This window comes from Tachysurus vachellii, chromosome 13 (genome assembly GCF_030014155.1).
Source record: "Tachysurus vachellii isolate PV-2020 chromosome 13, HZAU_Pvac_v1, whole genome shotgun sequence".
Lineage (NCBI taxonomy): Eukaryota > Metazoa > Chordata > Actinopteri > Siluriformes > Bagridae > Tachysurus > Tachysurus vachellii.
This window is the reverse complement of record NC_083472.1, coordinates 12,155,001-12,166,884: the sequence shown is the minus strand read 5'-3', so window position 1 is coordinate 12,166,884 and position 11,884 is coordinate 12,155,001. Positions and strand designations below refer to the sequence as shown.

The 11,884-nt window shown below is 39.0% G+C and overlaps 2 protein-coding genes across 2 annotated transcripts in view; one reads left to right on the top strand and one right to left on the bottom strand.

Moving 5' to 3' along the window:
- Nucleotides 1–995: 995 nt before the first annotated feature.
- On the bottom strand, nt 996–8,318 carry foxo4 (forkhead box O4). The gene is made up of 3 exons (XM_060884445.1): nt 6,279–8,318; nt 4,564–6,042; nt 996–4,342 (listed from the first exon to the last, which is right to left on the bottom strand). Exons 1-2 carry the CDS (start codon nt 6,708–6,710, stop codon nt 4,585–4,587), a joined length of 1,890 nt encoding a protein of 629 aa, XP_060740428.1. The 5' UTR covers nt 6,711–8,318; the 3' UTR covers nt 996–4,342; nt 4,564–4,584.
- A 3,049-nt stretch (nt 8,319–11,367) lies between these two features.
- si:ch211-126c2.4 (uncharacterized) overlaps nt 11,368–11,884 on the top strand; it is a 12,308-nt gene continuing 11,791 nt past the window's right edge. Inside the window, exon 1 of the mRNA XM_060885920.1 lies at nt 11,368–11,488. The gene's annotated coding sequence lies outside the window, so the exon portion shown is untranslated. The remainder of the gene's footprint in view (nt 11,489–11,884) is intronic.

The window sequence follows — 11,884 nt, the reverse complement described above, 5'->3', positions numbered from 1 at the left end:
CTATCTTAGTCTTGTTTTATCTTAGTCGTATCTTAGTCTTATCTTAAACTTCCTGTCAGCTCAAATCTGGTCATTCTTCCCCATGTTCTCACATCATAATTGCACAAGTGTTGTGTTACACTTGCACAAGTGTTATACACAAGAAATTATTCACAACATTCTGTGATAAGAAACAGGATTAACTCATGTTAATGTGTGTCAATGTTAAAGCATATGACATGCTCTTTACAGTCACAGTCCCGTAATTTCAGAGAGCAGAACTGAGCAGTAAAACTACGATGCTACTGTGCAAGAAAACACAAATCTCTCCATAATTAAAAGGAAATGTAAAATATACAAATTAATATTTGCTCCTGTTATCTTTATTTAGTCTTTATTTTTAAGTCTTTGTATATATCAGGATGTTTAATTCGACAAAGGGGCATTTTTTAAAGCAGTTCCGTGATACATTTATCCAAACATGATCGTCTATGCAGCAGATACGCAAATAAGATAGTTAAACCAGGTTTTAGGAAAGTTCAGTTTGAAATATCAGACTGTAGATGTTGTCATCCTTTGGTTGCTCCTTGTTCAGGGTCACCACAAGCCATCACCCGAGCAGCATATTTTGTTTGTGGCTCAGGTTTTAAGCCGGACATGTTTCCTGATGCTACCCTTCCATTACATCCAAACTTGACCGTCACTGAGAGTTTGAAAAGAATATGAAGACCTGCAATTATGTGTTAATGAGTGTTTAATGACCCATGTTTAACTATTACAAATGTGAAAAGCACTTTTATTTATTATAAAGAAATAGGAAGCTTTATGATCATTTCCTCATTCACTTTTAGTTCATTTGTTTCCTTTATGGTTCAGTAAATGAACGTACGAAAAGGCTTCTAATGTCTCAAACTGAAATGACATCCACATCATTACTACTGTTCCAGACCTGTAAAAAATTGTTGCTTCAATAAATAAATCTGGGATTTACACCATCAGAAACACAAGAGGGCGGCTGAGTTAAACTGATTAAGTTTATTTCAGATATTTTAGACTGTTTCACAGTCATTTCTGGCTAACTTAATGATAAAGTAAGAAGAGCAAGGGAAAGAAAAACATACATTAATCAACACAAAGCAATGAGTGAAATACATATATAGTTAACTGGCTAAACTCACCAAACATTTACACCCCCTTTCCCCCAAAACAACAAAATCTATCCACAAACTAATAAAATAGTGTTTTATCAACTGGGATATTTAGCAGACATTTTCAGAACAGGGGGAAAACACATTAAACACAAGAAAGCATGAGACTGCCATGTGAACTGAGATCAAGATGTTTAAAATCCTGCCGAAAGTTTCTCACTCTAAAGGGGAATTTTTGTCTTGTTTACATTCTATATTTTCAATAGTAATCGCCTTCGTTTTTTGACCGAAGGCTCCATTTCATCTGCTTTTCATGCACTTTTTCTGGCAACTTTTTATTTAACTTGGAGATTTTAGGCAAATAATCACAATGGGTTCACACTGGGTTCAGCGTAGAAAAGATTCCACTTCAGCACTATAGCCTTCTTCTCTAAACCTCGCCTGCTGGTTCATTCTCAAATCCTTTGAGATTTTATACACATCATCCAAACCCCATCAAACACGTGGAACTTCAGAGGAACAACAAAAAAAAACAGTCCGAAAAGAAGAGAGCAACGATGTAAACGGTTTGTTAAAATACAGATTAAGATGAACATAAGTAACACTGTTTCCTTTTTTCCTCCAAAAAACGACAAAAAACAGATTTCAAGAAATGTACGTGTGTGAAGACTCGTTCCGTAGCTAATCACTCATTTCTAGTAAATTACTGAGGATCTAATCTACTGAGGAACAAATGTGTGTGGAGTAATAAAAGTGAATTTATGTTTGTAGGTTTCTGCATCTATAAAATGTGCTGATGTGCTGCATAAAATAAAGGCTCTAAGTATGGCTGACTTTGTCATGTCTAGCACCAACTGACAGGAGGAAACAACCATCCTCTGCAAGAACAGAACGCTTTAACAGTTAATTCATATTTTTAATATACTTATATTATTACCGTTAAAAGATTAATGAATAATATCCAGCTCGAAAACCAAAGTTTAATCTACATAAACAAAGGAAAATAAAAACAAAGTAAAAACTACATTTCTACATCAACAGCTCAAAAGGAAAAAAGAAAAGAAAGGATATGGAGATACATGGTTTGTTCTAGAGCAACATGCTAGTGTTTGTTGGCAGTTTATAACTTTTACATTTTTTTTTGTTTGTTTTTTACCGAAATTCGGTGAATGCATATGTTACACAACCCCTCGTTTTCAAGTGGAGCATCAAGCTCTAACTTCTGTAATGTTAGAACATTTCCATTGATGGCGGAGAGGATCTTGTAAAATCAGCAATGATTATCTTACCGCTTCCATCTGGAAGTTTTTAATCAATATTACTTATTTAGTTAATATTACTACTGTTTTATTAAACCCTGAGAGTTACTTTGCATCAATATCATCATCCTCGTCTTTCTCTTTTTAGCTTTTTTTTTTGTTGATAAAATATGAATTGCCTGGTGAAATGATCAAACTGAAAAGATCACTTCACCCTATTTTATTTATACATTTATTTTTTACTCCAAATACAGTAGTGATCTAATCTGCGAGGCGTTATACTGTTAACTGCATCCATGCAATCCGTTTACTCCACAATAAAGTTAACACGGTATAAAAGCTGCAATACTTTCCTCTCAAGCCATCCCACTTTAAAATGTTCTTCTTAGTGTTCCTTTGGTTATGTATAAAATCTACATGCATCTAATCTTTTACAAAAATAAAAGATTACATAGAAAATGACCGTTAAAAATAGTTTCTGCATTTTAAGAGGGTTTTTCTTAAGAGTATTTTCTGATTAGTATAAATGTTGTTTTTTTTTTGTGTGTGTGGGGGTGGAGATATAGCCCCCAATTTAAAAATTTGACATTAAAATGAGTCAGTATACTAAAATTGTTTTCCGTTTCATTTGAACAAATCTATACAAAAGATTGTTAGTACTACATAAGAAATAGTCGATCTCTGAGAAAAGTGTTTTGCCCTTTTCTTTGTGCAGATATACACAATTCTACATAATAAGGGCACATTTTATATAGCATCTGTTGAAGAACCAATCGGTTTCATCCTTTGAATGAAATTATTCCACGTTACTTTTGATTGTTTCACCTCTGCTGAATTTAAGCACTTGTAAGTACTTAAATCATCACACACACGTACACACACCACACACATGCACACAAACCCTTCAAATATTGTATCCTGTAAATGGGCACATTGATAACAACACAATGCCATTCAATTTGACAGAGTTGGCAAAGTGGTAAAAACCATAGAACCTGGAGAATTACAGTTCTATGATAAAATCAAAATGCCCTGTAAATGTAATGTAAAATCACATTTCTTCATACTGTTAACAATTTAAGCACAAATCATCAATAGAAATTCTCACTCAAATGATCAGTCCCCACTCTTTAGGACACAAGGAGGATGGGGCACCTTCCTGAGTAGAGTCATAAATTCTGAAGTAAAAGCATTAAATCATAATGACAAGAATCATTATCAACCACCTAAAAATATTTTGCCTCCAATGTAAAATATGAGAAGACTTTGTACCACTGAAAGTAAATTACTCATGTATAAGTGTCCAAATGTTCATTTTCTGGGCTCACTGGAACTGTCCCCATTCAAACTCGGATGGATGCTGTAAATGTTCATATGGTGGCAGGTTTGTGCTCCAACCAATAGAAGGTTCCATCCAAGTGATCAATAAAGCACTGATTTTGAAATTGCATGATGTGTTTTTTTAAGTTGTTGACCGGTGAAGAAAGTTTCTCAAGTATCAGGAAAGTTTGATTCTGCTGGCCAAATCAGTTCTGTCTTCAAACCTAGGGAAAGTACCATTTCAGCCACGTACTACTTTGGTGTTAGTCATAAGCATTTCTGTAATCAGCTTGATTAGTACTTTGTGCTTCACTGTTAATTTCTTTTCTCCTTTTTCCTAGTCGATATCACTGAAAAACCCCCAACTACTTCTTCTGGGTAGACATCTTCCAGGTCTGGTGTCTAATAGCTGACTTCCCTGTGTATATTGGCACTTGTGTATGGTTTGTTTTTGTGAGCCAAAAAAGTTGCCAAAAATGTCTTCAAAATTTGGCCAAGGTTTGTATATCATGCCGAAGCAGTTTGTGGATTTGAGGTACAATGGCATATGTGGAGGCAAAAAAAAAAATTGAAGGTGACATTTTAATTAATGCACCATGTGAGATTCCATTATTTGGTTAGGGATGAAAGGCTGACCTGCAATTAAAAAATAAACAGAAGAATGGTTAAACATGCTATTCAAATTCTTTAGAACGTTAAAGGAAAAAATGGCACAAAAAATAAACGTGACCATATTGTATCACGGACTAATAGTCTTAAAGAAAAAGAGATGTTATAATTGAATAGCTCATCACTTGTGATTAATGAGCTTTATGGTAATTCTGAAACCAAATTGGTAAAACTGTGATGTGCTTTACCTGCTGCTGTCCATAGCAGAGTTAGCTGGGAACCCAGTTTTGAGATGAGCTCTGTGTGGTGCCCGGCCCAGGGTAATTTTGCCCACCTGATACAATGGGGTCAAAGTTGAAGTCACTCATATCTCCATCCATAAGGTCACTGTTAATGATGTAATCAACATCACAGTCCAGGTTCTCTGTAAACATTTCAATGTCTAAATCTGTGGGCAGACGATCCTGAGAGGGCAAAAAGCAAGCTGGAGTCCCATATTGGCTTATGCCCTGAATACCGCCATTCCCAGATGCAGAAGGAACCGCTCCATGTTGAAGTAGCCCTCCACTTGGCATTTGATGCTGGCTTTTCATGGCTGCTAGCTGTGGGTGTTCCTGGCCCATGCCGGACAGCATCATGCCAAAGCTCATTTCAGATTGCTGCTGGGGCTGTAGCTGGGATTGAGACTGAAGGCTCATTTGCGGCACTGGTCTAGGGTCCATAGACTTGCCCAACATCATTTGACCAGCCTTGGTTTGATTGCCAGACATGGAATCCCCAAGGCCCAAATGATTAGCACCTCCCTGGCTGGGCATCAGAGGGTCCACTTGTGTCATCAGGATATCGGTTGGTGGGGGTGAGTCAGAGGTGAGGAGTGCCTCGAGACTGGATGGCACATGGGTGCTAAAACTACTTCGAGATCCCGGACCAGGCAGAGGGTTAAAGAGGGAGTTTCCAAAGTTTGATAGGCTTGTGTTGGACTCCCCGGCCTGTTGAACAGAGTTCTGTGACCCTGGTTGGGATGGTCCTTGAGATCCCTTCACTGGCTGCATCTTACAATATGAAGCAAAATTAGACCCACGGGGCAGAAGGGTAGAAGCAGAAGGCAGAGGAGTAGGTGGGGCTTGCGGTGCTGTGCTAGGACTTGCACCGCCTTGCTGAGATGTAATTAAGGTAAGCCCATCAATTAGGTCCAGTTCCTCCATTAGGGTCTCAGTAAGGGTAGGTGGAAGGCTGCTAGTGGGGTACCCGCTCAGAAGTCCATCTTCAGGCAAGTCATCTTCATCTTCTTTCACTGGGGGAATTGGAGAGTGCCTGCCACTCAAAGTGCTGGCATTTGAACTGGTGCGTGGTCTGAAGCTTGTCCACATGTCTTGGTCATCCAAGCTACCCCGTGATGATGGGCTGCTACTGTTCATTCCCCACTTTCCAAACTGTCCTGGAGGACCAGGACTGTCTGCAGTCACTGCCCCGGACACACCCTCACCCTGTATGGCACTGCCAGGACCACCACCACCACCTGCTACTGCCTGCTTCTTGGTTTGCTTTGCCCTCATGCGACTTTTTAGCAATTTAGTGCTATTGTCCATGGAGGTAGCACGGCGCCGAGGGGCTTTCCCAGTCTTACCCCCTTCAGGATTAAGCATCCACCAGGAGCTCTTTCCAGTAGATTCATTGTGTACTCTCAAAAACTTGTTGTGAAGGGACAAATTGTGACGAATTGAGTTCTAAATGAAAGCAAAACACACAAACTATTATGTTGCCCTGACACAGTATAGCTAGCAATGTCTACAGTATGCAAATCAGAGCGTTAATACCACTATAGTAAACCATTCAATAACGCGTACATGTGCAAGATTAACAATAAAACATGGCATAATTATAGTATATAATAAGAACAACAAAAACAACAATAACAATTATACTGTAGTGTAAAAATGTTTAAGTGTGAATTTAACATTACCTTCCATCCAGCAGAACTGTTGCTGTCACCTTTATCCTTAAAATACGGCACTGTTTTGACCATCCAGTCATAGATTTGTGCCAGAGTTAGACGCTTCTCCGGCGAGTTCTCAATCGCTTGGCTTATCAGATCAGCGTAGGACTGATTTCCCCAGGCGTTGCGCCGGGACGAACCCTTACGAGGTGTGGCTCCACCCACTCCGGGTAGCGTGCCTCCATCCGAGGCGGCGGATTTTTCGGGCTCAGGTAAGATTGGCTGAGGCTCCTGTTTATCTTCCTCAGCAGGTGGGGTTCCCGCGGCAGACCCGGTGCCGTCTGGCCCCTCCACTTTGACAGCTGAGATGTCGGGCCGCGGCAGTGGCCATGTGCAAGACCTAGGTCTACTCTGGGGCTCAAAATCTGGGTCAATCGGGGGTGCCTTGTCCGTCTCCATTGTGTAGAGCAATTACTCAAATTTCAGGAGAGAGTCTGACAGTTTAAGATCTAACAATAACAACTATGTACCTGCTATTTGTGTTCCCTACAACACAATTTTAGATTTCACTTGATAATGCCGTTTGATCGTTAAAGATTATACGGATGCTATACATGTAGTTTAGGTAATTTGTACAGATAATTAATTAAAAAATAATAATTTCAGAGATTTTTTTGTTTGTCTCTTTTTGAGCAAGAGACGCAATAATCCGTGCGCACCAATATATATATATATGCATATGTATGTATATGTGCGTACATGTGTGTATATCGACAGCGCCGTTTAATCCTCAGATTGGAGATTAAAGGGGCCAAATAATCTCCTTAATAGTTACTATCATAAACCTTCTGACTGTCACAGAGGGTCTCTTTGTTTACATAAAGAACAAAGGAAATTCACATGACAAACAGTACTGAATACATTAAAACGAGGTGACTGTCAGGGATGAGGTTTAAATAAAATAAAAAAAAAAACAAATACGGCTAAAACATGTCTAGAGTTTAAAGGCTGAGGTTAATGACAACAACAAATAGGTTCAAAAGCGTAATGAAGAGGGGAAAGGAAACAGGTCAGTAAACTTGTATTAGTTTATCACCTGAACTGATCACTTCACTGGGTTATCAATTGTGATCAGTTCATATCAAGTCATTACTATAACAATAAACAATGTTTAACAAATCTTGCAATAATCTGTGCTGGTTTATATTACACTATGTCCACAATGACATGCTGTTGTGTGCGCAACATCATGCCCGTCAAAATCAGCCAATCATCTGTCATTTCACGGCACTCGGAATCATTTAAGTCCGAATCCGAGTTCAAGTATCAACGTGCACGATGAGATCAGTATGAGGTTATTTGTAATATACTGATCCTTCCACCCAGATCCTCACCGACAGATGTACACACAGCAATCGTCGTGTTCTGTAGGTCAAACCTTTTCCACAATATTAGTTAACTTAACTAAAGTTAGTCCTGGTTATTTATGTGTTGGGGGAATAAAAAGAAAACAGTCCGTGTTATTATCGTTCAAGTGTGTCCGCTCCGACACGCTGTGTGTAGGCGCGTGTCACCATCTGCCATGTTCCTCCACACACACTCTCTCACACGCGCGCGCGCGCGCACACACACACACACACACACACACACGATGCTTGCGCGGCAACTACGCCGAATGCGTCCGTACACAGTTCGCTAATTCCAAAGCGAAATGTACGTACTTCTTGTGATTCTAAAGTGCAATAATTCTCATCACAAACTCGTCGGTCCGGACAAAACTCAATAGCAGAGTTTAAACGTGAGAAGAAACTCGGTAGCCACCTAGACGGCTAACTCCTCCGGTTAGTCAAAAATCCCTCTTTAAAAGTGGAAGAAAGCGGATTTTCTTATAGAAGCTGGTTTTCCGCTGTAGATAAGGTTCGATCCTTTCCGTCGTGTGTCCGATTCAGATGTCCAAAGTCATTCATCGTACGGATCTTGTTTTGTTTTGTTTTGTTTTGACTCGAGGCGAAGACTCCCTTCTGACGTCTGTTTACCACTGCCAGCCGACGTCTTCTACGCATGCGTTATCGAGGTGTCTGGGAAATGAAGTTGAATGTCGTTACGCCGCGGTGTATCGCGAACAGGGATGGCAGAAATCCAGATAAAGCTGGAGTTGGTCTAAATCTTTCTTATGCAATAGTTTTCCAGAAGTGTCGTGGTGCTAAAACAGTCCGGTCTTATTCATGTTCTTAACACTTTATATTAGGATTTCTGATAGAGGAGATGTGTGTGTGTGTGTTGGGGGGTGGTGGTAAACAAACACAAATAAGTTACTAAAAATTTACAACAAAAGAGAGCGTAAAGCGTTGGATAAAATAATTACAGTATTTTTAAATAATATAAATAATATTGCCAATCATCAAACTTCACCCAATGGGGTTATAAGGCATAGATTAATAAAGCTAGTAACCTATAATTAAGTCTATTAATTTATATATATATATATATATATATATATATATATATATATATATATATATATATATATATATATATATATATTAAACTGAAAGAAAATGTTTTAACCATATGCCAAATTAAAGAAGTATCAGTTGTATAACACCTTATTAAATATATAGGCCTATTCATTAAAAATTGTGTTTTCAATCGCTAAAAGCGTGTCACAACACAAAAAAAATCGGTGTAGACAAAAGATGTGAGATAAAAGTGGTGCGGGTGTTTGTAGATGACCGGATTATTTAAACCCGCTTGTGTTTGTTGGCGTCGTGTGTGTTTAAAACTACACTGACCAGGAGGAGGTGCGCGCTGCTGTGCTGTGCTGATGGTGGGTGGTACAGAAGACACGTTGCATAATACTACATAGAAATACAGTGTTGTCTACGTTAAACTTTATCGCTACATTTGGCGATTTTAAGACCCCCTTAGCGTCTTTATTTATTTATTTGTTTTCAAAGAGGTTTGCGCCTATTTAAGCACCGTTTAATAACAGTTTAAAACGCGATACGGCTTGAAAGCAAGTTCGCACGAATTACTATCAGTGTGTATGTTTGACTGTGGTGCACTTGCATCCAATCACCGATCACATTTCCCCCAGTGTCCAATCACAGGTCACATTTTTCCCAGTGTCCAATCACCGATCACATTTCCCCCAATGTCCAATCACAGGTCACATTTTTCCCAGTGTCCAATCACCGACCACATTTTTCCCAGTGTCCAATCACTGATCACATTTTTCCCAGTGTCCAATCACTGATCACATTTTCCCCAGGGTCCAATCACTGATCACATTTTCCCCAGTGTCCAATCACCGATCACATTTTCCCAGTGTCCAATCACTGATCACATTTTCCCAGTGTAAAATCACCGATCACATTTTCCCAGTGTCCATTAACCGATCACATTTTCCCAGTGTCCAATCACTGATCACATTTTTCCCAGTGTCCAATCACCGATCACATTTCCCCCAGTGTCCAATCACCTATCACATTTTTCCCAGTGTTCAATCACCGACCACATTTTTCCCAGTGTCCAATCACCGACCACATTTTCCCCAGTGTCCAATCACAGATCACATTTTCCCCAGTGTCCAATCACCGATAACATTTTCCCCAGTGTCCAATCACCAATCACATTTTCCCAGTGTCCAATCACTGATCACATTTTCCCAGTGTCCAATCAGCGATCACATTTTCCCAGTGTCCAATCAGCGATCACATTTTCCCCAGTGTCCAATCACCGATCACATTTTCCCAGGGTCCAATCAGCGATGACATTTTCCCAGTGTCCAATCACTGATCACATTTTCCCAGTGTCCAATCAGCGATCACATTTTCCCAGTGTCCAAACACTGATCACATTTTCCCAGTGTCCAATCACTGATCACATTTTCCCCAGTGTCCAATCACTGATCGCCGCTGTTTCACAACAACTTAAATGTTCCTTAAACGCAGAGATGGTATTAAGAGCCAGTCTGTGTTCTCGTTAGAAAGGATATTACTTTGTAAACAATTACAAGTTTAGTTTTTGGTGCCATGAGCAGAGAGGTTACTTCTTTCTTAAATAATACATTTTACTCATTTTATTATTTTCTGTTCTGATAAAACTATATTCTATTATATTTCTGTTATATGATGATATATTAAGACTGTTGTTAATACAAATCTTTTTTTATATACAAGTTATTTTATTATATGAAATAAAATCGTCCAAGCGATTTTTTGAGCATGCTTTTGCTAGTTTCTAGTCATTAGGTACAAATGTACTTCTTTCTGTTGTATACGTACATATACAAATGTACTGCTGGCTTTTATATTCAAACTAATTTGGGATCACATATAATGAAAGTGTATGTTTGGTGAATAGACATAAATAAATAAATAAATGCATTTATTTGTTCATCTTCATGCCTTGAACCCTTTTGTCATGTTAATGTGTATTGTCTTCCTGTCTTTATACACTCTATGGAAACAAAGTTCTATGCATCTCTCCTCCCCTTTGGACCTGGAGCCTGTCCCATATCATTGCAGGGTAACATGCAGATGCACATTCACAGTCAAAAGAAACCATAGAACCAAGATGGAACCTGCACAGACAGTAAACCAAGTTCATAATCAAACAGGCCTTCCCAGTCACTGAATCCATCTGAATCCATATCAGAGAGAGAAGAGTCACATTATAAGTGCAGGAATTATGTGATGTAGCCATGTCAATATGGAGCACAATCTCAAACGATACATTATTTAATACTATATTATTTTATATTTCCCAGTTTGAACCAGGAATTAGGTACAACACGTGTTAGATGGAGACTCGTGTTTACTCGGAAGAGGAAATGACGCAAAACAAAAGCTTATCAAGCAATGTTATAATTTTTTTTAAATACAATCGATACTTACAGACCATAAGTTACAGACCAGAAATTTCTCCATTTCACATGGAGAAAAATGTTAGTAATATCAGAAAAAAAGTGTACCCGTTATTATAATTATTCGTATGTATTTATTAGGGTAAAAAAAAACAATTATATCAGGATATTTTCTTGCACCCGCTTCCGTTATAACGTTAATATTTTCCGGGGCGTGTTTTCTATGATGATGGCTTTCTTTTCGGATCCAATCAGAATCTGAGGTGCAACTTTCAAATCTGCTCAGAGTCAAAAGTCTTCCGCATAGCAATGAAGCTACTTAGCTAAGTTAGTAACTTAGCGCTAAAACACTACTCTCTTAAGTAATAAGGTGAGTCTTTCTGTCTGGTTAGTTGTACAGTGTTGGGCGTTAATTATCTTTGCTGAAAGATATTACAGGACATTTTTGTAAATAGAAACTATCCGTTAGTAGAACTAGCAGTCCAGTAAGCAGCCAGGTCCTGGTTTATTGATTGCTCTGTATTTTGGTTGTTAGCTAGTTGTCTCTGTGTGTGTGTGTCTGTGTGTGGTTGGCTGTGTGTCTGTGTGTGGTTGGCTGTGTGTCTGTGTGTGGTTGGCTGTGTGTCTGTGTGTGGTTGGCTGTGTGTCTGTGTGTGGTTGGCTGTGTGTCTGTGTGTGGTTGGCTGTGTGTCTGTGTGTGGTTGGCTGTGTGTCTGTGTGTGGTTGGCTGTGTGTCTGTGTGTGGTTGGCTGTGTGTCTGTGTGTG